Below are 27,970 nucleotides of genomic sequence, written 5' to 3' on the forward strand. Positions count from 1 at the left end.
CATTCCATTATGTGCAATTTGGCATGCTGCAACGTGTTCTGGAGTATTATTTGTACTGGCAAAAAAATTTCTTCCGAGACCTATGAAAAACGGCCATTTTCTCGCGGCAACGAAAGAGTTAAGGGGGGACGCGAGTCTTAGAATGGCAAAAATGGCCACAAAATTGATTTTTAGAGAAACGCATTTTCGGACTGTTTGAACCTTCGAGCAGCTGCCCTCAAAATATTAACGCTGAATTCGATCGGCAAATACGATGAAATCTGCTTTCAAAACACCAACGGAGCGGCGAAATGCTCCGAAACGAACAAAACTTGTTCAAACTTTCCGCGCGCGCCACGGGTGAAGCCGTCGGCCGATCGCCGCCATCTTGGTCTTGTTTTGAAGCTGCTTTCTCTGTGCATGTTTTCCGGCGTCTCAAAATGCCGTCGCTCAAGCAGAACAGCCACCGTTGCTGGTTTTCCAAAGAGCGTTTCCAGGCCGCTGATTGGCTGGAGCGCGCGCGCGAGGTGTTCTGCGCCTCCCATTGGCCGGCGCGACGGCCGCGTCATCTTTTTCTTTTTGCCCATTTTGTTTTGCGTTCTACGCTGTGGCGTTTACCGTGCGTGCTTTTTTGCCGTCATGTCTTCGTGTGAGCGTGTTTCCCGAGGCAGTTTTTCCATTTTGTTCCGGGATGGCCGGAGGCGCTCGCCTAAAGAAGAAGACGCGTCAAGCGTATGGAAAAAAACGAAAGCGTGCGTGGAACGTGCAGTTGGAGGACGGCGCGCTGCCAGCATCACCTGTAGCGTCCGAAGCGGCGCCGATGGCCCGTTCTCAGCCGATATGTAGCACATCGGGCGTTATCAAGTCGTCGGCAAGCGCTTCCAGCAGCGTCCAAGACCGCATCGATACAGTGTACTATTCCGCTGACGAGTCTGCCGAGTGCGTGAGAAATGCGGCTAACTTGAAGGAGCGTCTGGCGTCGCAGTGCGCAACGGCACGAAAGTTCAATCTGCTGGACGTAGAGTTGGTGAGCGACAACAAGGAAAATGGCACAGAATTCGTCATCGTGGATTTAGCAGTGATGAATGCGTTGTTTGGGACTGTGCTTTGCCTCAAGTGCGACATGAAAGATATGACTGTCTAAACTCGGGCAGAGAGTATGGGCTCTCTTCAAAGCTCGTGCTCTCCTGCAGCACCTGCGACTTCCGCGAAGAGCGCTTCTCGTCTCCAAGAGTATCCGGCGGTGCTCAGTCCAAGGTAACGCCTTTCGAAGTCAACGTGCGCGCAATGAAGGCCATACATAGCATTGGCAAGGGAGCAGCAGCCCTCGGCAACTTTTTCGCCATAATGAATATATCTCATTGTGGCTTGCATCACAAAACTTATCAGGGTCACATGAAAATGATGGTGGAAGTTGCACTGCGACCGCTACCGAGTGCGAGGCTGCTAGTGTTGCTCGCGTAAAGGAATTGTACGTGGAGCTTGGCAGCGCGCCAGGAAACATCAACGTTGTCTACGACGGCACCTGGCTTACTCGTAGACATAGCTCCCACATTTGTGTTGAGTGTATAATTGAGATGCACACGGGTCTTGTAATAGACCATGTTGTGCTGTCAACTTTTGCCTTGGCTGCACAAATAGGCCAAAAGAAAATGAGCAAGGCCATGCAGCCTGGCTCACCCAGCATGCTGCACTGTGCCAGAAGAACGTGGACTGTAAAGCAGGCCAAATGGAAGTGGAAGCAGCCCTGTGTTTGTTTCGGCGCTCACTAAGGGGGGACGCGGGTTTCAAAAGTCGAAAAATCGCGAAAAAACCGATTTTTCAAAAAGTATATATTGCGGCTATACGTGTTGTAAACTACCTTTCCTGTAATTATTAACGCCTAATTCACCGTGGAAATGCTTCTAATTCGATATACAACAGGCCACGGCAGCCCCCGAGCCGCGAGCGAACGGCGAAAATAACCAAACATCGCGCGCGCGCCATTTCCATGCCGCTGAACCGAGCGCCGCCATCTTGGTCTTGTTTTGCTTGTGAATGCTTGCCCTTTCCAGTGTTGCCTTCGCCGGCGGCGGCCGCGGCATGGTAGAAGCATGGCTTGCACGAGATTGGAGGCCTCGAAGCAGTGTTTGAGGTTCCCGCGTCTCTAATTCGAGCTGTGATTGGACGAAGCGCGCGCTCCTGGAGAACGCGGGGGAGAGCGTGGCTGCTATTGGCTGCTGGGCACGCTGACACGTGGTCTCTCCCCCGGCGCGTCGTCTGCCGCTGCTCGCTCCGTTGACGGCGTTCTTTGTGCGCTCGCTTTACTCTTCACCATTTTCGAGATCGCTGTCTTCGCTACCGTCGGGATTCTTGTGGCGTGTTTTGAACGGTTTTGTGCACCCTACGGATCGTCGCGCGTCCGTTCACGATGGTCCCTAAGCGGAAATTCAAAACGCAACATGCGTTCGGTGCGTGGCGTCGTTCTATGAATGCCGTCCGCATGGCGAAGTTGGCAAAGCGCGTTGCCGGCGATTGCGGAGACGATTCCTGCAGTGCTGCCTCTGCTACACCGCTAGAAGAAGTCTGTGTTGCCACTTCCAGCGCCGTACCTTCCGAGTCAGCAATGCAAGGAGACGGCGTTTCAAGTGTGCCTGCTGTCCTGACCGCATCAACCTCGGCGATCGCGGCACCCTCTCTCGCGTCTGTCGCCGTGAGCAAAGACGCATCGTCGACCGTGCGCGTGAAAACGCACTTTCTGACGCCGGAGGAGATAGAGGCGGCGGAGGCACAACGTAATGCTGTGAAAAACAAACTTGGTGCCACGCCCGCGACGCTACGAAAATTTCAAGCAATGTCGCCCGATCCCGCACCTGCCACTACCGTAGATGAGGTATTTTGCCTTGTGCAAATGTGTGTGTTCGGCCACCTGCTCTCCAAAACCTTGTGCCAGCGCTGCCTTTCAACTGGACTGACAATTCAACAAGGTACCCAGTTCGGACTGGCTACAAAGCTTGAGTTGGTATGCCCACATTGTGGGATTATTGCTAATTCTTGGAGTTCACCACGCCAGAACGCAGGAAATGCTTTTGAGGTGAACATCCGAGCCATTATGGCTATGAAGCAAATTGGTAAGGGGCAGACAGCTGTAAATGACTTTTGGGCTGCTATGAATGTATCTCACAGAGGACTTCATCACAAGACGTACCAGGAACATCTGAAGAAGACATTCAGGGGCCCAGAGACTCAACGCATGGAGAGTTTCTATTCAGAATCAGCAGCTGCTGTGAAAAAGGTTTACCAGGGAATGGACCCAGGATTTACCAGAGACATTACTGTGGTCTATGATGGCACCTGGCACAAGCGTGGACACACATCCCACATTGGAGTTGGGGCAGTGATAGAGTATCACACTGGCCTCATCTTGGATGCAGTTGTCCTCTCAAACCAGTGCCTCGGGTGTCAAACAGGACCCAAACCAGAAGACTCCGAGTACTCAAGCTGGCGTGAGCAGCACATCTGCCAAAGAAACACTGATGCGAAGTCTGGAAGGATGGAGGTCGAGGCAGCCTTGATCCTTTTCGCCCGTTCACTGACAAAGCACAACCTCCGTTACACAACGATTGTGTCCGATGGAGACAGTGCCACCTACTCTGCCCTTGTGAAGGAGAATGTTTATGGGCTAGTCCCAGTTGTCAAAGAAGAATGCCTCAATCACGTGCAGAAAAGGATGGGGGCTGCACTGCGCAACCTAGTGCAAAAGAGTGATAAGGCATTGGGAGGGAAAGGAAGGCTGACAAAGGCTCTGATCGACAAGCTGACGGATTACTATGGCTGGGCTTTGAGAAACAACTCGAATGACGCGGCAGCAATGCAGCGTGCAGTGATGGCGTCCTACCATCACATCACATCCACCGATGCGGAGCCTCACCATGACCTATGCCCAGAGGGCGCTGGCTCATGGTGCCGCCACAAGGCTGCTGAGGCAAATGGCTTACCACAACCAAGGCACAGGTACAATCTGCCAGGCTATGTCGCTGAGGCTATGCTGCCTGTTTATCAGCGCCTCTCCGAGCCTTCCCTTCTTCAGCGGTGCCTTGGAGCGAAGACTCAAGATGCATCGGAATCATTTCATTCTGTTCTGTGGTCACTGATGCCCAAGGAGCAGCATGCATCCCTGATTGCAGTGGAGACAGCACTGAATGATGCAGTGATGCGGTATAATGCTGGAAACCAAAGGGCCACCAAAGAAATTTCTCTGTCTGCGGGGCTCACACCTGGCCACCTAGCCATCCATCGAGCCGTGGAAAAAGATGCCCTGCGCATGGGAAAGGCTGAGAAGCGAGGTCAAGCGAAGACTGAGAGGCGGCAGAGAAAGAAAGCCTGCAAAGACACCGCAAACTATTCTGCGGGGTCATTTTAGACCCAGAAATGTGTCAAAACTTCAAGGGCCGTTTTCTCGAAATTAATTTTTTTCCTGGTGTGGCTGCTTATGCAAGCAGTATCTCTGGAACCGCTAATCAGATTCCCACCAGGTTTTTTTTATTGTGTGCCTGAATAAATTTATGAGGGCAAGACAGGCCCACTTTTTCAAGTTATTGAGTCTGGAATTTATTATAAGCAATCAAAATTAGGCTAATGCAAGTCTAATTAGTAACACTAAATTCAATGTTGTGCTAAAACTTTTCAGCAAGGAAATTAAAAAAAAGGGCTCTGTCTTGCCCTGTGGTACCTATTCAGGAATCTTCATATTGAATTTGACAGTGCTAACACATTTTGCAAGTTCTCCAGGCATGTCATAAGGAACCTATGTGAACCATTCTGATATACTCCTGTAACTTGAGTACCAGTGTACGTAGCTCCATGAAACTTTGTAGTTATTCATATGTCTATGCCATGAGTGTACCCTGAAAATTTCATTCAGTTATCTCAAGAAACAAAAAAGTTGGTGTTCGAAGGTAGCCTCCTCCCTTAAAGAAGCACAAGCTTCGCTACACTACCATGCTCTCGGGTGGGGATACCCAAACCTTTCATGCACTGACTGAAGATGCTGTGTATGGTTTCATAAAGGTTGAAAAAAAAAGACTGCATCAACCATGTGCACAAGTGCATGGGAGCTGCCTTGCGCACCCTTTCGGACAAAAAAAAAAAAGCCCAAGGTGAGCCACTTGGGGGTAAAGGGCGACTAACGCAAGAGAGGATCAAGAAGATCACGAATTATTATGGCTACGCTTTACGGAGCCACAAGAATGATGTGCCAAGCATGCAGAAAGCTGTCCAGGCCACACTGCAACACATGTCGTCGACGGACGAGGCACCGAGACATGACCTTTGCCCTGAAGGCCCAGAGTCATGGTGCAAATTCAATAGGGCCAGAGCTAAGAATGAGGAACCCCCGCTACACAAGAATAGCCTGCCTGACTGTGTGCCAGGCATTGGAGCCTGTGTTTAGGCAGGTGAGCGATGATGCTCTGTTGAAGCGGTGCAGTGATGGGATCGCGCAGAATTCCAATGAAAGCCTGCACGCCATGATTTGGGACCAGGTGCCAAAGAACCAACATGCCTCAATGTGTAGCACTGAAAGGGGAGTGGCTGAGGCTATCAGCCGCTTCAACCAGGGAATAATGAAGAGTAACACACAAATTGCCAATAAGCTTGGCTACAGTGCGGGAACCTGCTTAGTGCACCGCAGCCTTGAGAAGGATAAAAGCCTTCTCAAGTCTCAAAAGTAGCACTTGGTTGCGACTGATACCAAAACTAGGCTTGCAAAGCGCCACAAGCCATCAGGTGACCCTGCATACAGCCCTGGTCTGCTGTAGACCAATTTCATCCTGGGACAGTGAGCAGTTTTAGGTCATCTGAATAAATATGCTACTATGGTTTAGCTATAAACATTGTGTAAGTTTGTTTATCTGTGGCAAGACCACTTTATTACACAATTTGAATTGTTCTTTAGAGTATAGGGCACTGAAACAAGCACAGGAAGGTGGTAGATGCAGTTTCTTACACCAACCCTAGGGGTAGTACATGGCTTTATGGCAAGCTTTTGCAATTTGGTTTGGAGGGTACCATCACATATTTAGTATGGTCTTTCTCTTGAACAACAGAGCTACACAATGATGCCATTCACACTGCTGTAGCTGCATTCTAGCAAAAGTTAGTTATCTCAAACTGCAAATGCGTTTTTCTCAGTTCTATGTTTTTGGGCACCACACTCAGCCTTACGGGGCTTTTTTCTATGTCTTTTTTGAGTGACACTGACAAATTTGGTATTATTGTAATAGTGTTGAAAAGATCTAGGGGGTGATGCTATTTATGTCACTCTAGCATCATTTTGCAACTTACAAGTTAAGATGGTAATGTGAGAAAATTAAACAAAATTAATTGCAGTAAATGTTGGTTCATTTTTTCGTCTATAATTTACTTTCAAATGAATAAAAATAGCATCACCCCCTAGAGTAGGTCTTTGGCATTGAGGCCAAGCACTTGCTTATTGTGTTTGGCTAGGCGAAATTGCCAAAAAGCCCCGTAAGAAGTACCCTTTAATTTTTTTTTATTATCTTCAACTGTATCTGAAGCGGTGCAGCTATCAAAATTCTGATTACAGATTTGAAATCAGTGTAAAAAACTGATCAAGACTGAAGTTTCATTCAGATCGGACCAAGAATAATAAAAAAAATTTTAAGACCCACTTCCCCCCTTAATGACTTCTGGGCCACCATGAATGTCTCGCATCGTGAGTTACACCACAAAACATATGATGAGCACCTCAAAAAGACTTTCAAGCCTGCCGCAGCGGCAGCTGCACACAACATCTTCACAGATGCTGTAGAGGCAGTGAAAAAGGTGTACACTGAAATGGAGACTACATTTTCAAAGAACATCACAGTAGTGCATGATGGCACATGGTTGACCCGTGGCCACAGCTCCCGTACTGGCGTAGGCTGTATAATTGAATTCCATACAAGGCTTGTGTTGGACTGCGTAGTTCTGTCCAACTTCTGCCTTGGGTGCAGCCGACAGCCAGCAGAAAGTGACCCCAACTATGCTGTATGGAAGCAGCAACACCAGTGCCAGAAAAACACTGATGTGAATTCTGGAAGAATGGAGGTTGAGGCTGCACTACAGCTCTTCAGGCGCTCCTTGAGCAGAAATGATTTACGTTACACAAACATAGTTTGTGATAGGGACAGCCGCATGTCTCGCACTCTATATGATGAAGTTTATGGTTTTGTGCAGCTATCTAAAGACTGCATAAATCACGTGAAAAAACGAATGGGGGCTGTACTTCGCTCTTTGGTAGCCAAGGCAAAGAAAGGAGAGCCACTAGATGGAAAGGGGGCCCTGACACAGCAGCTCATCAAAAAACTGACGAACTACTATGGCCTTGCTCTGCGGAACCACTCAGAAGTCGAGGAAATGCAAAGGGCAGTAATGGCAACATACTACCACATCACATCAACAGATGGTGAGCCCCACCATGAGCCATGTTCCCCTGGCCCCCTTAGCTGGTGCAACCACCAATCAGCTGAGGCAGAAGGGCAGCCAGCACCAGCTCACAAGTACAAGCTTTCAGCTAAAGTTGCTGAAGCACTTCTGCCTGTGTACCAGCGCCTCTCAGACCCTCAGTTGCTGGCCCAGTGCAGAGGAGGCAAAACTCAAAACGCGGCTGAGAGTCTCCGTTCAGTGATATGGTCATTAAGGTCGGATACAGGTGAGGCCTGGTTCAGAGGCTCCCGAACAACCTTCGGTTTGGAGAGAGAGATAAAACATCTTTATTGAAAAGCCCGTGCTGGGTTCGAAAGGGGAAAGGAGAGGCTGGGAGGCTAGCCCCATAAAGCTCCTGTTTCCGTCACGCAAGCCAGGTCTTCAATCGTAGCGGCGTCCTCTGCCAGCTGGACAGCCCAGAGCTGGTCTCCTGGGCATTCGCTGAGCAGTACAGCCTACCACTGATCAGGGGTTTTTATTTTAGCATTATAGCTTATGCTGCATCTGATATTGTTTGAAGCTGATGATGGGCATGCCCATATAATGTGATGGAGGTCAGCTCGTGGTGTATTGCATGTCTTAGTGTGATAATATGCTTGTGAGCGTATCCATGTAGTTGCTTGTCACACTAAAAATTGGCCTTCACAGAGCGATACAGATGATGACTAGTGCTTGGAACGATTTCAAAGAAAGCACGGTCGTGAACTGTTTTCATTTAGCGAGGCGACGCTGCTGCTGAACAACTTTGTACCGCTGCAGACTTTGCATCGGCGTCCGGTGTCATTTGCCGCTGTTGTGGCTTGATGGGAGGTGCTGGATTTGCTTATTTGGAGGGCCTCAGCAATATTGAGGATGGTTTGATGGCGCGCAATAAGAAGCAAGCCAAGGTTACTGACTTCTTCCATACGAAATAAAGTGCAGTGGCTTTCGGGTTGTTCTTTTGCATATTGTGAGCAAATCAGTAAGTTCCTGCATGTCACAACCTTGGGAAACCATTTTGGGACCTGCACTGTTTTAAGATGAGCTTTAAATAGGCATATTTTGTATTTTGAATTATTGACGTATTGAACTATTTCGCGATTCCCTTCGAGTTCGATATATGTAGGATCGACTGTACTCGTAGTAGACGTGTCTTTGGTGAATGTATAGAAGATGGTGAAAAAAAAAGGCAAATAATCTGAAAGCAAGAAACGCGGATTTAACCATCTGGCAGTGTTTTCTATGACGAAAGAGTGGTCTTGAGATGCAATATTTCTAGCGATTTTTAGGGCCTCTAAACCTACAAGGCACCCAAAAACTCTGCTAAGTATCAACAGTCAGCAAGCATAAAAATCTGCCCTTAAATTCATAGTGGCGCTGCATATTACCACACACGCTAAAGCCAAGTCTCTAGTAACAGTCGTTGAAACAACCTATGGTCCATAGACACTATGCACGAACAAGATGGCCCATAAGGCACATAGAAAGTTGGGCCACTCAAGTACCAAAATTGAAACTTTTCCAAGCTGATAGCTTTGGTACTCGCAAAAGGCTTAGTGCCACATCTAAAAGCTGACAGTTACTGTTTCAGGTGCAAGCAAGCAGAGCCAGTGCTTATACCAAGCAGTCAACTTCTATGCTCCAAACACATTTCTTTGAGACATGCACAAGGTTGCCCTCATAGAGTATAAGCACTTGCACTACTGTTATGCAAACACACTGAAGTGCATACCAAGTAACATGGAGAACACATGCAACATCTGCCCTGTCAGTTGGCAGCACAATCTTCAATGTCATCACAGCGAGTGACTTCTGTCATGAAGCCATTATGAGCGAAGCCTATCTGTAAAGGTCTTGTAGCCAACCACAATAGCTTCTGTACAGCTGCAAATGTCATTAAACCCCTACTACCGCATAGCAGAAGGGATTGGATCACAGCCAGCAAAACCAGATCACAGCCAGTAAATTAGCCTTCTGCCAACACCTTCATAAAATAAAAGCAACTCGGCAGTACATGTCAAACCAATGTCCAGTTTTGCACAACCAACACAAAGGAAAAAAAAAAGACAGAATGAAACACACAAGCTCCTCCAATTAATGTTTCGGCATGCACCGTGGCAAACGCAACTCGGATCTAATGCCACTCCCAACTACCCAATCTACGTAGCAAGACCCGCAGAACTTAAAAAAAAAAAAAGGTTACACTGCTGCGGAAACACGGCCCTGTGCCTCAAGCATGCAAGGCAGGCCTGCCAAGCGATAGGGGCCAGGGCACCTTTACAGGTAAAGCACGCTCCTTGAGCAACGACAAGGGGGCGCCGTCGACAGGTCTGCGGCTGCACTCTTCCCTCTTCCGCTGTCGTGCAAAGTGGCGGCGGGATAGAAGGCTAAACATCATCAATGCAAGACAGACACAACGGGAGCAGAGAAGGCGCAAATCTGATGAAGAGTAGTAGAGGAGGAGGAGGAGGGTTTTTTGCATGTGCACTTTTTCCCCCAGAGTGGGCTACATACGTCCGGGACTGAGTGCTCGCCATCACGGTTGCGCTCCCTGCTGCTGCCAGGTGGCGCCAAGGTGGGCAGCAGGCACGCAGAGAAGGAATGGAAAGGAAGAGAGAGAGAGGGCAGAGATCAGCATACGAAAATGAACTTTTGATGCGTAAACAACGGTATGCCCTTCACAACTCAATACAGTAGAACCTCGTTGATACTATCAAGTTTCGCTGTATTTCTCGGTGCCAACATTCCCAATCAAGAACGGAAAAAAAAGAAAACCCCACCACAGTTACACTTCTTTACCGGTTAATACCGTATTCACACGATTGTAAGTCGACCCCCCCATATCGTGTGACAGGGGAAAAAAAAAAAAAGAGCATACCGGAGGGCGGATTCGATAACGAAAATTTATTAGTAGCTGACATGGTCACTGGACTACTCGTCTTCACTAGTGCTGCCACCCTAACACTAACACCCCCCCACGAGTGTTGTGTGCACTGTAAAGCTCTCAAAAATGCTGAAAAACCCTTCCGAAAATCGAACAAACACGCAAGATAGCGAAAAGCTACGGTTAGGGCCATAGAGCAAACATAAAATTGTAGCTACGTTGTAGCTCCCATTGGTCTCGCTTTTTTGGCGGTGCCATGTTTTGGTTTCGACTGTAAGTCGATCCCCCTACTTCAGATTTTCACATTTAAAGCAATGGTCGACTTACAATCTTGTAAATACGATACGTTCACGGACACATCCGTTAGCTTGACGAAGGGAGCAGCGAGGCTGCTGAAAATGTTGAGTTCACGAGGTCCTCAAGTCTGATAAAGGACTGGTACCAATTTTTTTGTTTTGAGTGCCCCTGTCCACTCAAAATACATGTGTGTACCATTTGCACATGTGCAAACCTTGAATTATTGTTTCATCCTTTCACATTTTTCCAAGAGGCGTCAACTGTTACTGAACGCTTGTGTTTGGCTTTGTCTGTGTCCTCTTGTGCTCTTAATTTTCCTATTTTCCGGGAAACCCTGTCTTTCGGCACCAACTGAACTTCAGTACCTCGCCATGCTGCAATTGTACAGTACTTTTTCCGGCTGCTAGATCCCATGTAAACAAGAAGAGGGGCAAGGCATACATGTCCTACAGCAGGTTTCCCACAGTACTCGCCTGCCGTGTCGTGTGAAAATGCCGCTAGGCCCTGTTTCCTAACCGGTACCAGCAAATCTCGTGGGTCGTTGCATGTCGCCATCCACAGCAGTCGCCGCCAACACATTGCAATAAGCATCTTCACTTATCTGTTTCACAGCATGTGTGATGTAGTGCCATTGGAAGCGTACTGCTTCCAATGCTCTTAAGGGCCAATGATGTAAATATACGGCGCCGCGAACAAGTCCAAAAATGGTCGATGCCGTACATTTACGGCGCCGTCTTTTTTTTTTTCTGTCATGTGCTGCCACTATGTGCGAATAAAGGGAATTTTTTTCACACGCCTCCCTCTCTCAGCTTTCGTTGCATGGTTTGTTTTAGGGCTAGTTTGCTCCCGCACGTCTATATACTACCGCTCGCACAATGGCGCACGCGTGGGCAGTTCCGGTTTTGTTTCGCAGGCAGTTTCAGCTTCTTGCGCTTGCAAAACTGATGGCTATCTCGTTACTGATCGCTCAAAGGGCTACCACCTCTTTCTCGCTTGTTTAGTGCTCACAGGAAGGATGCCACCGTGCATGCATTTCCATTGCTTTTTCTTTTAGACTCGCGAAAACTAATTGCCTCTGGTTGGCGAGAAGGTGAAGTTAGCGTAAGTTTGTCACATGTTGTGCTTCTTTGACGGGCACACAACCACACAGTTTTCTTGAGTGCGCGCACCTACGCAGTTCGATTACGCTATGGATGTACATATTAGATATTAGTGTAATAGCAGGAACATTCGAGTCTCGCAAAATATTCTCCTGTGTGCATTTTCAAGGCCTTCACCTATGTATATAACAACGCATAAAATTTTTAATTCTAAGTTTATTTCTTTTTTTATTGTTATTCATGAATGAAGAGTACATATATACCAACGCAAAATATTTTTTCTCACTTTACCGTCACCCCAGAAAAATTGTGTTAACTTTTTTCTGAAGTCCCTAAGAAGAATTGAAATCTGCAATATAAAAAAAAAAAAATAGACCCTGGGCGGTTGCATACGGCGAAAAAAATCGACCCTCAGAGGGTTAATAGGAAATAACACAAACGTGCCAAAGTTCCCTACAATATGTGAGCTGGTGTTGCCCACCAGCTCAATTTTGTTTCCCACTGCTTAAAACGGCAATGCGTTTCTCAGGGCGTTGGTCAGCGTCTTGTGCCGCAACGATTCTTGCCGAGTGGGCACTGGGCTGCTCGGGCTCGACCACATTGGTGCATGTCGGCATCTCATTGCTGCAGTCTTTCACACAACACTTCGTATTACGGGTACGTCAAATTCAATTTTTTAGTGACTTCGGATTGTATGTTTTTTTTTTCGATAGAACATATGAACGAGCTTCTACTGTATTTCTCAAAACCACTACAGCAAAAGAAATGGCTATGGCATGCCTTCAGAGGGAAGTTGTATGTTCATACAAAGATACGCAAGTTCCCACACAACTAAGGACATACAGGCATGTGATGCTTTCACCATAGCCAGAGAGCCATTGAAATTTGGATTCAGCATTCCATTCACTGCTTTAACCCTCTCCATATTAGGACTACAATCCTGAACTTCAAGCCATAATTATGCAAAGCCAAAGGCAAATGTAATCTAAGGTTAGTGTTACCTGATAAGGACAAGCGCTACCATTGTGAAAATGCACTGCAAGTGTCTATGACATAAATTTGCAAGAGAGAGATAGTACTAAAGCACTTCAATAACTTACACTGCACTTCAGCCTGAAATGAAATGAACACTGGCCAATGTGATTGGCCGAAATCACTTGCAAAGCTTAGAATACTTAGACCCCATTTATCGTGGGCAACATTAAATTGAGAATGTGTGCAGCCGTTTCCATCATTTGCAGCTTGAGGGAACTAAACCACCTGTCAGAATAAAACAAGCTGCAAGGTTCGTAGGAAGGCAATCTACACAGCATCGAAGATAGCCTATTTTTGTGTCAACATCTTTCCGATACAAGCAAAATATCTGCGAAGCTCACCAGTTCTTCCTGCCCGTGGTGGTAACGGGGACACGGGCGACGATCACAGATGTGTTCTTGGGAATCAGGTAGTCATCGGATGTGTACACTGCACGGAAGAGGGAGAAAGGGGGACTTGAGAACTTCAGGTTGACCACAACTAAATTTTTCCCCTAGCTCCTTTAAAGAGGAAGCTTTAGCTCAGACCCAACTCCGGTGCAGCCTATTCAAACACATGTAAAATTCAGAAATTATTTTCCAAGAGTGATATTAAGCTTTCCAGTCCTGAATTGTTTTTCTATGCCATCAGTCTAGACCAGTGTTCCTGCTCACCTTCCTTGGTCTGTGCGTTGGTGATCTGCAGGTCGAAGTCAGCTGCCTTGCCGATCTTCTTCTGCTGAAGGATGTTTTTCTTGAGTTCGCCCACTGAGATGTGCAGGCCGTCAAAGGTCACCGTGTCGAAGTCCAGGCTACTCTTGAACTTGTAGTGCACCGACATGGTCACTGCCGTGAGTTCCCGCAGTTAAGCTCAACACACGATGATGTGCCGTCCTTCCCAGCAGAGCAGGGTGCCTGCCTGTATGCATAAGATGCAAAAATGTTAACGTCCATCACACCACAGCACAACTACAATTTCTCTTTGAAGGCAAGTGGTGCTTGGCCAAGTACACAGCAGGGATTAGCAGTCACATAGGATTAGTGGCACTGATCTTGCCTTCCAGCAGCAGTGTCAACCCTCCTCTCACCACTTTAAGACTGCAAATGCTGCACAGTAACAAGCACAGAGCAAGAGACACACGAACACAATGTCCAAAAAGACTCATGAAAGGTCTGAAAGAAGGCTGTCCCATCTGCCGGAACATGTCAGAAACTTGTTGGATGTGCTTGTTGGCATAGCAAATTGTACACTGGATGCATCTGTGAGTCCTGTGTTCAACACAAGTTGCACCCCTTGCACTTCCAAAGTACATTTGCACAGTCAGTATTTCATTCAGCATGCAGTTACGGGATTACATTGCAAGAATTCTGTTCAGCATACCGTAGATGCGACAGAAGATAACAGCAATGCCAAATGCCATTGTTGAAGACAATGCATCCATCAAAGCACAAAGCATTTCACGTCCACATATGCTTTCGCAAGGCTCTGCGATCTGCTCTCCAAAAACCAGTAAAAGATGCCGCCCAATCTTACACGCAAGCTCAAAGAAAATAGGCAAACAGCCCTCTGTCACCTCAACCTACCTGAATTAAATGTGGTAATGCAACCACTTGTTAGTGAGCTGCTGCTAACAGCAAAGCACAGTGACTGTGTCAAGACAAGAGCTGTTGCAAGTCGGCGTTGGATGACATTCAAACTCGCAAATGGATGACTTCCCCGGTTGACACGTTTGGAAGGTAAGACCTCACAGCTAGCTGTGAGTAACATGGCTGTGTACTTCCAACTGCCTCAAGCAAGGGCTCCCCACGAAAACCTTCACTGGATAGTGGCTCAAACCCAATCTTTTCTTCCACATCTATGATGTCAGCATTGTTTGCCAATAAGGCTAGCCAGAAGGTGTGAGAAGAAAAAACAGCTACTCATTTTACTTGGCACTCACTACAGTTAGTGTTCATGTTAAAAGAAATGTTTCCACTCAAAGGGGCAGTGGCACCCCAATGAAGGGGTGCCCTAAACAACAACACCATAAATTTGAAAATTTACTTGGAATGAGTAGAATGCCCAGTACGCCCCCCTCCCTTCCTACCCATGTGCCTGCACTGATGTGTCACCGAATTGCTATCCTGATCAGCTCCATTTCAATTGAAAATGTCGGCACTAAGTTGTGCGGAAGACGACGAATTAGACGCCAATGCCAGGGCGTTTGTGTGTGCTACAAATTCAGGACTTCAGCAGCAGTAATTGAACTGAAGCCTTAACCACAAAGCACTTTTCAGCCTACTCCTGGCCTTCCCTACAATAAATAATAAATGTCAGTGCAAACCGTCGACAACTTCGAACACTAGGATACAAGTCTCCCAAAGTGCAACCAGAAAATAAAGCAACTTAGAAGAAATAATGTGCACTTCACTGTACACTAGCAAAGCCGATCACAAAAGTTTTGCCCATGCTCTGCGAGCATGGTGCACAGGTACAATCATCAAGATATGTACATAGCCCGGAAAATGGTTAAGGACGAGGTAGGACTACAGGACGATTGCTCACCTACACCCAAAAGTCACATCATACATAGACATCAAAAACCACATCAATAATCTAAAACTAACATATAGCCAAGTGCCTCCACAAGATTCAAGAGAAGACAAATGCACGAACATGTGGTTAAAGCTTTGGCAGATGGTGTACCTCTGTCGCAGGCAATGCAAGACTTATCACAAGCTTCACAGATTGCAGCCTATTTGACCTGAGGACGTCAGTCTCATGTAAAAGGGCTTCACATTGACGTGCTACAATGTGTAGTTACACGGGTTTTTGTTAGTCCGAAATGTCATTGTTACGTTCCTAAAGTTATAATTTACACAGCATCTGATCTGCAATTTATACTTTCCCACATAATAATCGGGTGCTATCCCGCCATTTTTCACATTCTAAGCATTTATCACAAACAGAAGCTCGGGTTCAAAGACAACAAATTACACGAGTGTTGTTGCATTCTGCCCCCTTCATAATGTTAGCCAGGAATCAATCCTGCAACCTTGTGCTTACCAGCAGAACACCACAAGAACTTTTTCTTTTCTGTCTTAGAGAACTTTCAATGAGGAGATTTCTGTGTTGCCATAACTCTCTCTGCGCTGTTGCAGAACTGCGAGAGTTTGCACTTAAAAGCAATGAAACAGCAGCAACACGTGTGTTTTGTGCTATCGAGCAACGAACCACAGGAGATATTCTTGCTCTCTATTTACCGAAAAGTCGATGCTAACAGATTATTATACGAGACCTTTTGCATACAAGAAGCCAATGGCTACAATACCTGCACCCTCCCTCCTACCACAGTGATATCAAACAAAGCTTAAAAAACAAAAACTAAAGAATGTGAAGGGTCAAGAAATCGTTCGTGACGGGACCACAAATATTGCCAAGTATGCAGGCCTTTTCAGCCTGTAATCCTTGCAGTAAAGCATCCTGATGATCTCACTAGGCCGGTGCACTCGAGCCAGTATTTATTAAATTATGGGGTTTACCTGCCAAAACCACGTATGCGGCACACCGTAGTGGAGGACTCCAGAAATTTCGACCACCTGGGATTCTTTAACGTGAACCTAAATCTAAGTACAACGGTGTTTTCGCATTTCGCTTCCATCGGAATGCGGCCGCCGTGGTCGGGATTCGATCCCGCGATCTTGTGCTCATCAGCCCAACACTGAGCCACTGAACAACCACGGCGGGTTGAGCCAGTATTTACTAACACTGCTAACAAGCTTTTCAAAAGCAGTAACAAACTCTTCCAGCTTTCGGCGACGGTAACAATACCTGCACGGTTCTTTTATGGCTCAGACTGACATTGCTGCACCATATAATCGGCCCTGCCTGTAGACACAAGGTTTACGTGCATTCGAAATGAACTGCCCATGCTTCACAGTGACAGGACAAGCGAAGGGAAAATGTCACGTCGCGTGGCAGCCGCTAACAAAGGCCATGTAGTCACCGCGGAATGTTTGACGCAACACCATTATGGCGAAGGTGAATTGGTCCATCTTCAAGGTAAGCTGAAACAGCACAACTAAACACGGGCAGGCTTACAAGCAAACATGGAAAAGCTCGTGCTAAATATAACACCTATTATACACGTACCGTTTACCCGCAATGCGCTTTCCGCAACATTGATTGCGGGCGAGTGCGTTTCAAGAACTGAAAATTGCCGTTCAATGACACGCTTACGACAAGAACCTGTAACGTCAACTTGAACACGGGCCCATGCGGAAATAAAAATGACGTCAAATGCACGAGATGTTTATCCGCTAACGCAAAAAAAAATGCCCCGGGGATTTTCCCCTCTAGTGCGTTCCCGAAATAGAACTCGGCGCCTGACTGACAAGTGGGGATCCATACTGAGGATTAGAAAACCTTCAGCAGCGATGCAACCAGGAGCGACAAAAGAAAATTAAAAATATGGGGTCAGTGCAATGCCGTTGCATGACTCAACGCCCCACGAAACAGTGCTTCGAGCGTCCTTTCATCCATGCCCCCCCCCCCCCCCCTTCCAAAACTGCAATTTATCAGCTGCAATTACCACAGTTAGCACTGACTACAGGAACTCGGGCTGGTTACCCCTCGTTACCAAGACAAAACGCTGCGCCTCGCCAGCTCAAGCGAGGCAAAAATTCAACAACGGTCACGAAATCAGCGCGCACCTCCAGGCGACTAGGCCTAAGCACGGTCGCTGACTACGCGTGAAATCGGCACATGGTTGTGCGCAAATACTTTGCACATCGAAAAAACGCAGAAAAGCGCCGATATTTCGCAAAGCAGCCCAGTGAGAAAAAACGGAAGGCTTACCGTAAGCGCTGCCTTCAACGCATGCCGCCAAGAGCTCCCACGAAGCCTCGGACGACGCGACGCTTGGACTACTGGGCGCTTCGGATGCCGACGTCGAGTTAAGCCTAACGCCCGTGCAGCGCTCGGGTTTACCTTTGAGGGATCAAAGCTGGCGCGAGTACGAATTTGCGTTACTGGGGGACGTGGCGAAGCTCAGCGTACGGCGACAAAACGGCCAGCGCTTCACACTTAGGGGGAAAAAAACGAAGCAATCGACGTGAACGACATTTTTCAAACAAGATTAACGCGCCTCAGCCACTGAAACAACGACAACGAAAATCACCTGTTCTTCAGCCACACACAGCTGCCGCAGCGCCGTCTACAACAAGGTGGTCGATTTCCGAAATACAAAAATTACCTTAAAAAAGTACTAAACTTCACCTTTTTGCAGATATATAAGTTTATCTCAAACATTTATTTGTAATATTGGTCAATCTTGTGATAATTTAAAAAAAAATGTGAACCTTTAGTGAGTGAGTTTTGTTGCGTACTTTCTCTATGCTTTAGCGCTTTCGAAGAACTATCATAGAGAACGAACTATGTCCTCAACACTGGTCAATGGGCCTCTTCGGCGTTTTACCGTAAGGCCTGTAGCCGTGCGTGTGCCATCCGCTTCATGTAACTTGAGTTAAACCGAGTTTTTACACGCATCCGACTACGCCGATTATCACCGGCTACGTTTTCGTACGAACATATTCGCAATGATGGGCGATCAGGAGGAATACGACGTCGAGGTAAGCCCGCTCGATGTGGTGCATCCGTGCCGCAATATGTCGTGCTTTTCGTCGAAACAACGCATGTCAAACTGCGACTGTGGTGCTGGTTTTCCAGGAAACAAGCAGGTTAAAATATGTGTATCCAGTTTGTTACACCGAGGAGAAGTCAATTGGACTACGTCGTTTGTTTTTACTAGTGGCATGACCCCGTGAAATGAATGTCGCCGGTTCAAGTACTACACATGTACAGACCTTAAAAAAGCGATGAAAAATTGTTGCTCGCTGTAACTCTTTTCCTTATTTTCTTTACGAAAACAGTACGTCGATAACTACGGCTACCCGATCCACGACGCCGATCCTCACGGTAAGTTCAACATCCGTAGATATGCTTGCCGACAAACTTTGTGGACAAAAAAAAAAAAAATCTGCGATATGTTGTTCTATGGCTGCTACGAGAAATGTGGAAGCACGCTGCACGTGTGCTACTGTCTGTTTTGCCCTAACGAGTGTCCATCGTTTGTTGGTCGAGAAAGATGCTACAAATCACCAGCCAAAAAAAAGATATGAGCAATTTTGGCTCAGCAAGCCTTATATGTAAGCATTTTGTCGCGTCCATACATTTAATATGTAGTAAACTATTTACAAACGAAATTGACAGGGGCTGCCATTTAGTTTCATCTGACAGAAAAAATTAAAATGCCTTCGGCACGCATTTGGCACGCGTAATGCAACGACGTTGGATCGTTTCCCATCTGTGGCAAGTTGGTTTTTCATCCACTTTCAATGCCATTAATTTATCATTTCATTAAATCAATTAGTAAGTAGAAGCAATTTCCCCGATGTTGGCCTTGGTGTCTTTGTTTGTTGGCTTCTCATGGTATGATTAATAAAAACCAGGCCCCTCGGTTAATTTGCTTTCTTCTCATGCATTTGGTTTGCTTGTTTTATGACATCGAGCGCTTCAGCAACTTTAATTGAGAAGGTCAAGAGCTTCGAATTGGTAGCATTGCACTTGAGCCATCTTTACCTAAAAATTTCAGGCTACAATGCCGGCTACAAGCTTACCGAAGCCATGCAGAGCACACTCATGTTCCTCAAGAAGGCAATCCAGGAGGGAAACTTATACGAGATTCAGAGCGTCTACGAGAACAAGTAAGTCTCCCAGCTTGCATTTATGGGGCAACCGCACATTTTGAAGCTTCATTTTCATACCTTCATCTTGGCCACTAGCACACACCTGTCCTTATTGTATGCGTGCATTCTTCCCATTTCCTGGTACCAGCACACCTGCAGGCCTGTGTGGTCGTTTAGCCAAATTTAATGCCGTATTTATTTGTTTTCAGCTGTTGTATGTGTACAATATGAAATGCGAGGGACAGCTCGGAGGCTGTGAACAGCCCTCTTGGTCCGCACCTGCGAGCAAATGCAAATGAATCGAAGAGGCAAAAGTCACCTGCCTCCACTTTGCTGCTTCTTGTAATCCTTTTATGTGGTGCTAAAAAAATCATTTTTATAGATTATTAGCACAAATGTCAAGGGTTGAGACAGGCAAAAGGTAAAAAGATAGCTGCCACTACCCCGCTTAACTCTTTCCCTACCATGGGGAAAGTAGGTGTTTCTTGTAGGTTACGCCAGATTTCTTTGTTTCTGAAGGAACTACTGCACTCATTATTATTATTATTATTATTATTATTATTATTATTATTATTATTATTGCAATGAAAATGACAGGGCAGAGCTTCCTTACCGCAAGCTGCATCTCCTCTTAATTGCCAATTTGTCCGGGTACTTGTGTTCCCTCTCGTAACTGGTGAAACAACTTGCTATTGCAGCCTCGCCAAGCTGATGGAACAGCACAGCAAGGTGATGCCGCCACCAAACTCCAAAGAAATGGCCCACATCTTGGATGGTGAGTGAGCATCCCGTCCGAGCAGCACACTGTTGCGAGCACAGGTGGCGGCAGTGGTCTCGGAACCATCGCTGCTTCCCCCCCTATGGTGTGCGGCACTGCATGTGCCTTGATGCATTGAGATGACAGTGAAGTTTACAATGTCTTCATCATATGCTATGTTTGCTATAACCATATTGGCAGGGAGAAAATTATGGATTACTTATTCACTTCGTTGCGTCCGATAATTCGCTATGTTAGTGTTCACCACACCGAGGTTCAACTGTTGTGCCACTGAAACCCGTAAATCACCTGGAAGGTGTGAGTAATCTGAAGTGGATAGTCCAGCAGGTTAATATGAGAGTTGTCGACTATGTGTATTTGTGACTAACACTTGCATTTAGCTTTAGGGGCAAAAACTCATGCGCAGGAGTTGTGCGCCTGGTGACACTTCTCTGTCTAGGTACAGTCAGCAAAAATTTTAAAATTCAAATGAAAAATGCTGATCAGAACATCTCTTATGCACCATTACTTGTTAGTGTGACCTGCAGTTGCTCTTTAGCTGTTTCCTGAGCATGGCATAGTTTCAAATGTAATTTTTTTTGGTGACTGAAATCAGTACAGTGTTACGAATGGAGGCGAACTTGGAAACACAACATGCTTACTCATTCTCAGCTTGTTCGTGTTGGAACTTATGCTTATAACGCATGTGATGTGGCTGTGTTGCCAAGCCTGAAAATAAGTTCTTGTAACGTTAATTCTTTTTCCAACAGATCACATCTTCATGATCCTGTACAAGGAGTTGTACTACCGACAGATCTATGCTCGGGTGAGTATGGCGATCAGGCTGACCGCAAGTTAAGCAGGAGACACACGGTACGATTCCGCGTCCGATCCGACGTGCGGCGCCGCATGCTCCGGCGTGCGGCATACGACGATTCGGGGCACACGGTGCGTGCATCCGAAAGATTGAGCGGCGCGTAAGCTCCGCCCAGATCCAGCCCCCCAGCTTGACTTCATAGCCACGTCGAGAAACGCAATATAAACAACTCTGCACAGCACTGCTTCGCTTTAAGCGAACACTGTCAATAAAATTATGACCCTGCGAGTGACAAAACACTTCACGACGGCGCGTTGTCCACTGACGACTCCGCTAACAGCCAGCGATAGGGCCGGTAGGCCTAGCTAGGCCGACGCCGCGGCCGACGGCGCTTACGATCCAACCCGAGCTCGTCGAAGAGCGCTTATGTTTGCCAAAACAATTAACACTGTACACTTAGGTCGCCCGTAATTAAATACAATTGGTTTACTCGACGCAGTCGTTGCGAAGGGCAAACGTGCAAGCGAAGCGAGCAGCCTCGCTCAGACGGTCGGTGTGTGATGTCTGCCCGCGAAATGCCCTCGCGTCGCGGCTCCCGATCGCGCCAGTAGCTTAGTGCTAGCGTACTAAGCGCTGCTTTGCATAACAGGCACACATTCGAGATAAGTTTACTGAACGGGTAACTATTTCGTGTCGGAAACAAACTGCAGCAGGCAAGGAAAAAAAAAAAAACACTGCGAGAAACCGGTCAGCCAGCGCCGCCTCCGTGCAGGGAACGTCAGAGAACGTCACAAGCCAGCCGCGCTGTCATTGGCTGCGGCCAGACGACGGTGCGGTTGTCGGACGCGTCGGACGATGAAAATCTGCCCGGCTTGTCGCACGCCGGACGTCCGATCCGTCGCTTCGGCACGGCAAAACACCTCGATTCCGGCTGCCGTTCCGGCGCGTCGGACGCCGAATCGGACGCCGAATCGGACCGTGTGTCTCCCGCTTTATAGTGCCTTCATTCAATGTTTGTGAGCTATTTCCTTGTGGTGGCTTTAATTTTGTACTAATTTATTTGTTTTGCACTGTAGAGCTCTGGTGAAACTTGCTGCAGCATGTGTAGGCATTGATACAGAAGGGTTTGCTTTACCTGATGGCTTACTTACTAGTATAAAGAACACTGCAGTCACCCGACAGTAGCATGACAGTATACTAATATACACCTGTATGGGTTTCTCAGAAGTATAGTTCTTGGCAGTTGAAGAAAAATGTTGTTTTGCGCAGCGGGGTCGAAACCAGGCCTAACCCTTTTCCGGGGCTGTTGCTCCACCTTTCACCATATTCTGTACACAGCAAGTTGCATGAAATAGCATTTGCGATAATTGCCTGCTTTCTTGAGAAGGCTTCTTTGAGTCGATAAATTACAGCTACCAGCTAATATTGGTGTGGCTTTCACCATCTTTTGAAGGGATCAGTTTCACTTCATCATTCAGGATGAGTAAATAGGTTTAATTTGGTTTCATACTATAATGGCAACAATTATAGTCAACAGCCGATTATTGAGACATGCTTGCATGCTGTGGCGACGCCCCTCTGGCCCAGCCACTATCCCAGTAGACTTCATTTGTAAAGACGACTGAAGTTTCAGACACTTTGCAGCGTGTTGTACAGTTCGAACTTCGACTGCACGAGCGTGTGTAACATGGCCACCAACACGAGCGTGTGTAACATGGCCACTGGATGCGTCAATGAGCGCCGGTGTTTCTGCATGGCAATAATATATCGTGCTTATCACCGTGCCAAAAATACTGTTGCTCCTAGACATCGATGCGTCTTGCACTGTATAGTCATGAAAAATTGAAGGGGTCTCCGAAAGTCATGATCCGAGAATGTGGCACGCCTTTTTTGGGCCACTTGTGGAATAAAGTCATTTATTTTGTGGGGAATCTGCTATTTTGGAGTCCCGTTCATTCAGATGTTCTGGCGGTCTTATCCGTTGGCGACTGTAGTACCCCTTATTTCAGTCCACATTCTTTCATATTCAGTTTTGATCTTTGCAGTCATCTCTAGAATAATCATTTTCCACAGAGCTCTTGAGTGCGATAACAACAAGCATGTTAGTAATTTTTGTGCCCATGGCCTGGCAAATATTTGATTCTTGTTTCTTCTGTTTGTTGTTGACCTCAGGGCTCCCCAAAGCTTGACGAGAGATTTGAGTCGTACTACAACTACTGTGCCCTCTTCAACTACATCTTGAGTGAGTAGCGTTTTCTTTTTTTTCAACTCCTTTTCTCGGTTTAGCAGGGACCTGCAAACCTTGAATTCGAGGTTAGGGTTGAAGCCAGGAAGTTTTGACAATCCTTACCCTCCCCCCCCCCCCCCTCCGCAAATAAACATACTAAAATTTACTGTTACTGAAAGGTTGCATTTCTTTTTTATGCACCATCTTTTTCTGCAAGTAAATTTGTGTGCAGGAAGTTGACTCTAATCACAGAATAGTTTCTGAAACATGGAACATATATTCATGAAGCTTACAATTGCTGTTGGCAACATTGGTCACACCTTGAGTTTCTTTAAATTCAAACGCACGCCAGTGGCAAAAGAAGTGAACATTTTTTAATACACAAAAAAATGTAAATGTGCCAAAACTAGCAACTCCAAGAAACATACATATTTCTCTACATAACATTTTGTTTTACTTTGTTTAATGTGGCCAAAAAAAAAGAGCCTTTAAATTAAAGGGGCCCTGAAGCACGTTTTATTGAAGTCGAGAAATGCATTTGAAGTTAAATTGGACTATTTAAAAAATACTTCGCCCCAAAAAGTTGTTCAGTGCATTCAATTTAAGAACTAGTGTCACGATTAGGTACTGCTGCCATGTGGACGCTGGCAATCAAACACACTGTTCGTGGTGCTTCCCCTCCTTCTTCAATGATTCACACTGCGAAGGCTGCGGCGGAGCAGGGTGTGCCCACAAAGCCCCACCTACTGAACATCACTTCATTGTGGCGCCCAGTTCCAATTTGATCTTGGATGTTCACGTAGATGCCACTTTTCTCGATTTTGGTGCCTGCGATGCACCAAACTCGGTTGTCCTCGGGGAGCCGCAGTTGCTCATCCAGTGGACTTGTCGCGGCAACCACGGTATCTACACTGCATAGAAGACCACAGCTACAGTCCAATTCATTTACATAGAATTATTCTATACTATATCGAACAATTTCTGGACACGGTATAGTTACAGTGAGTATATATAGCAAAAATTATGCTTGCATCGAACAAAAATAGCAGCGACTCCCGATATATCGAACGTCAAGCGGTGGAAAAGTGCCCCCAGAAGTCGGCTTTCCCTCGCGGTGGCGGGGAAACCCCGCGGTGCGGCTCCATTCAACCGATCTCCCTACCGTGACCGCGCTGCTTCGAACGATCCGGCGACACCCCCCTGCAAAAAATGATCCTGGCCCGCCCACAGCGCTTGCTCATACAGCCAATTAGAGGCTCTCGTCGCGCAAGATGGCGAAAGTGCGAGATATCTCGCTGCTTTTTTGGGCCTTCTCCCGCAGTGTTTGCCGTGATGAAGCGGCAGAATTCACCTTTCATCGTGCAGCTCCAAATCATAAATCCGATCGAATGTGGTGAGAAGTTGGATGTCCCCACAGCATGCAAGATTCCGAGGTGCATTCTCAGCACTATCTTGAAGAATAAGGGTGAAATTAGGGCTAAAGCGGGCAAACTCGCGACCCGGTGCCTGTGGCGTCCGACGCATACGCACGGCCGTGTACAAGTGGTTCATCCGACATTGCTTCAGGTGTGCCGGCTTCCGCAAGCTCGGTGATGACTGTAAGTTCTGATGAATGCACTGAAGCCGTTGCCGGTGTTGCCAAAGTTTCGAGCGAGCTGTCCGAATTTCCGGAAGCTGTTTACGAATCAACAGTGGATGAGTTTGTGAGCGCATATGATAGTGTTGCGACCACGGAAGTGCCCGAAAACGAAGACTACATTGCCGACATTACAGTACACTACATACAGTACAGTACAGTACATTACAGTACCGAACAGAAGTGAAAGTGGGCATAATGAGGAAAGCAACGACGGTCCTTTGCCCACATGCTCCGAAGTGATTGGTACACTCGCACTAGTCCAGTGCTTCTGTGCGAATGCGGAAGGTTGTGGCCTCAGCTGCTCCGACAATGTGGAGAAGTGAGTGTGTCACATGCCGTGAAATTGCCCAAGCAGAAGAAAATGCAGGACTATTTCATGCAAAACCAAGCTAGTTTCGTCAATAAAGTGATTTTATAAATGGTATGTGCTGTTACGACATCCCATTATTTAGCAGGCTTATATCGAATTATGCTCTATATGGAACTGATGGGCGTTTATTTGCGAGTTTGATGTGGCCAGGTTCCACTGTATATGCAACTGTAGCGCTTGCTTTGTGCATGACGGGGCTTGTTTGCGGACTGGCTTGGTCTTGCCCGACTTAACCGACAAATAGTAGCCCCACATCCAACTTGCGCATTTTGAAGTGCTATCCATAGCTCAATACAAAGTGAAGTCTGCGAAGGCATCTAACCAGGAGCGGCTAGGAGTGAGCGCGCACTGGCAAGCGAGTGTAGTCTGAACTTAGCTTTCGCATGGTTGGAGGCTAGTTGAGTGTTCAAATCTAGTTGAAATTTGAGGGACCCAACAGCCATGCAGCGGCCGAGAGTGCCCAGGCGATAGCCGTCTTCTTCCAGAAGTATGTAATTATTATCGAAATGTGAAAGGAGATTGTCGCTTACTTCAGCCTGTTTATTCAACTGTGTCAATAAATATACACAGTAACCGTAGGAACAAGTGCGCTGATCCAAAAATCCTTCTTGATTGATGTCAGCTGTGGGCCAATCGCATTTGCCTATGGGAATAGTATCACAATATAAAGCATCCAGAAAAGAGCGAGGAGTAAGCATTCGAGAGAAAGGTGACTTTGCGCTCCGTTTGTGAAGCCCACATGCCATGTGCAACTGCAAAATTTGTCTGAGATGTTCACAGCAGCACATGCTATTCACAGACTGTTTTTTCACCAAGCCCATGGCCATGGGGTGGTTCAGGGCCCCTTTAACTAAACAATGCAGTGGACTCTCGTTACAACGGACACTGATAATCCGACAAAGAATGTCCGTTTTATCCAAAGTCCGTAATATCCGAAATGCCTCACTTCCAAAACTTTCATTGTGATGTTTAACAACTTTATTGCAAAAAGTGAGTGAAGAACGGCCAAAGTAAAAAACAAACAAAAACGTCACAGTTTCACCTGTAAGGTGAAGCATCGATTTTGATAGCAAATTAGGCAAGATAAGCGCGGCAGCAGCAGTGAGCGAATTGACCTTCGTGCTGTCTCTCGCTGCAACGCGAACTAAACGTTGAAAGCACAGTGCATATGAAGCTACCGGCGCTGGGCACACTTTGTCCACATTGCAGATCGCTTTCAACATACGGTGGCTGCGCCATAACCAGCAGCCAGCGGAGGAGAGGAAACACTCCGCCAAAGGAGTTGAAGAGGTGGCGTGTTTCTGCCCTGCCTTCCTCTATCATATGCGCGATATTGAGCCGCAATCGTAGGCTGACCCTCGCAAGTCAGTTGCCAACCCGTGTTGACATGGCAAAAGTCCGTTCTATACACCTGATTTTGACAAAAATTGTCGCTAATTTTGTCCGCTGTAGCCGATAGTCCATTGTAGCGTGGTCTGTTAAAAGTGAACTTCATTGTATTAATAAAATGGGTAGAACAAACTAAGGCTAAAATATGGTCCATTATATTGTAAAGTCTGTTGTACGCGTGTCCGTTATAACAAGCTTAGACTGTACAGGAATCCTTAACAAGCACTTAAATGTCAGGCATTTTACAATGAATTTGCAAAACAGGCAGGTACAGTATGTTAATAGCAGTGGAGCTCTGCCAGCTTCATCCTATGTCTTATTTACTGTTAAGCTTAGACTGGCGGTATAGTGTAGCAACACTGAAATTTATCTAGGCAAAAGTGTGACCCTGCTGTTAACGAGTGTATTTAACCCTTTCAGCATCCCTGACGTACCAGTTTGTTTTTGCGTTTCTGTCCTGCCATGTCACTGATGTCTGGTAGGAATGTGAGGGCCATGCTAAAAGAGCATTTGCCATTATCTGTGTCATTTTGTCCCTCTTGCATAACAAAAAATAAGGCAGAGAAAAAAAAGTAAAAACTGAAAAAAAAAAAAGCGACACTGGAGGTGAGTCGCCTGCGATAAAGCTGGCACTAAAAGGGTTAATAATGTCAGAGCAGTCGGCTGATTAACATTGTGAAGGTGCCATGTAGATGACATCGTATAATTAGTAGCCAAAGCCAATTACTGGCCCAGACGGTCCACAGTTCGTAGCCACGAATCACGTCCACCAGGCATCTCTCTCCGGATGCTTGGCGTTCTGCACGTGGGAAATAAACATGAATCACTGCACGCCAATGACAACGTAGCCCACTTTTCCTGGCAACGTCGACTGATATACAGCCGCTTAGACGGTGTTTCAGTAGTGTGCTGGTTTCTGCCGAGAACTGGTGGCTGGTTACCTTGCTCAACCATTCACTTCCGTATTGCAGTGACCGACATTTGAGAGTTTTTCACTGATTTTCCTGGCTTTAAGATACAGCTGTAGCTTGCCTGATGCCTGGGGGAAAGTCAGCAGATTTCGGCTATTTCTCCACAGCAGGCTCTCACAAGCAGATATGGCCACCTTCAAAAAAAAGAAAAAACACCCATTTTGTCCTTTGCAGTGCCGACAATGTCATTCTCAGGCACTGCACTATTGCCTCTTATGGCCTTATGTGCGCACACATGCAACCAACCTCATAACCTGTATGGCGTGCTAAACTGGACACATAATTATGCCAAGCACCAAATCGGCGCAATATCACATGCAATTCCCGACAGCACATTTCCCGAAGGGACGAGCCT

At 46.7% G+C, this 27,970-nt stretch overlaps 3 protein-coding genes across 5 annotated transcripts in view; 2 read left to right on the top strand and 1 right to left on the bottom strand.

Moving 5' to 3' along the window:
• snama (something that sticks like glue) overlaps positions 1-17,896 on the bottom strand; it is an 81,216-nt gene extending 63,320 nt beyond the window's left edge. For 2 of the 3 annotated variants that reach the window (XM_055074930.1, XM_050185465.2), the window contains exons 1-4: positions 17,557-17,896; positions 13,395-13,638; positions 13,083-13,170; positions 9,940-9,982 (exon numbers count right to left, since the gene is read on the bottom strand). In XM_055074930.1, coding sequence (XP_054930905.1) covers positions 9,940-9,982; positions 13,083-13,170; positions 13,395-13,560 — 297 coding nt within the window. In that variant the 5' untranslated portion in view covers positions 13,561-13,638; positions 17,557-17,896. The remainder of the gene's footprint in view (positions 1-9,939; positions 9,983-13,082; positions 13,171-13,394; positions 13,639-17,556) is intronic. The other variant, XM_050185467.2, reaches the window with a different exon arrangement.
• LOC140219827 (uncharacterized) lies at positions 72-9,819 on the top strand. Its single transcript, XM_072289788.1, has one exon. The coding sequence runs from the start codon at positions 2,390-2,392 to the stop codon at positions 4,379-4,381; it is 1,992 nt and encodes a 663-aa protein (XP_072145889.1). The 5' UTR covers positions 72-2,389; the 3' UTR covers positions 4,382-9,819.
• A 249-nt stretch (positions 17,897-18,145) lies between the features above and the next one.
• The window catches only part of eIF3l (eukaryotic translation initiation factor 3 subunit l), a 45,150-nt gene continuing 35,325 nt past the window's right edge, over positions 18,146-27,970 (top strand). The window contains exons 1-6 of the mRNA XM_050185471.3: positions 18,146-18,329; positions 18,630-18,675; positions 19,352-19,463; positions 20,144-20,220; positions 20,973-21,028; positions 23,192-23,261. Of these exons, the coding sequence (XP_050041428.1) occupies positions 18,297-18,329; positions 18,630-18,675; positions 19,352-19,463; positions 20,144-20,220; positions 20,973-21,028; positions 23,192-23,261 (394 nt within the window). The 5' untranslated portion in view covers positions 18,146-18,296. The remainder of the gene's footprint in view (positions 18,330-18,629; positions 18,676-19,351; positions 19,464-20,143; positions 20,221-20,972; positions 21,029-23,191; positions 23,262-27,970) is intronic.

Source organism: Dermacentor andersoni, chromosome 8 (genome assembly GCF_023375885.2).
Source record: "Dermacentor andersoni chromosome 8, qqDerAnde1_hic_scaffold, whole genome shotgun sequence".
In the NCBI taxonomy this organism is placed as follows: Eukaryota; Metazoa; Arthropoda; class Arachnida; order Ixodida; family Ixodidae; genus Dermacentor; species Dermacentor andersoni.

Coding starts and splice junctions, on each gene's coding strand:
- LOC140219827 (XM_072289788.1), top strand. CDS start 2,390: ATGGTCCCTAAGCGGAAATTCAAAACGCAACATGCGTTCGGTGCGTGG.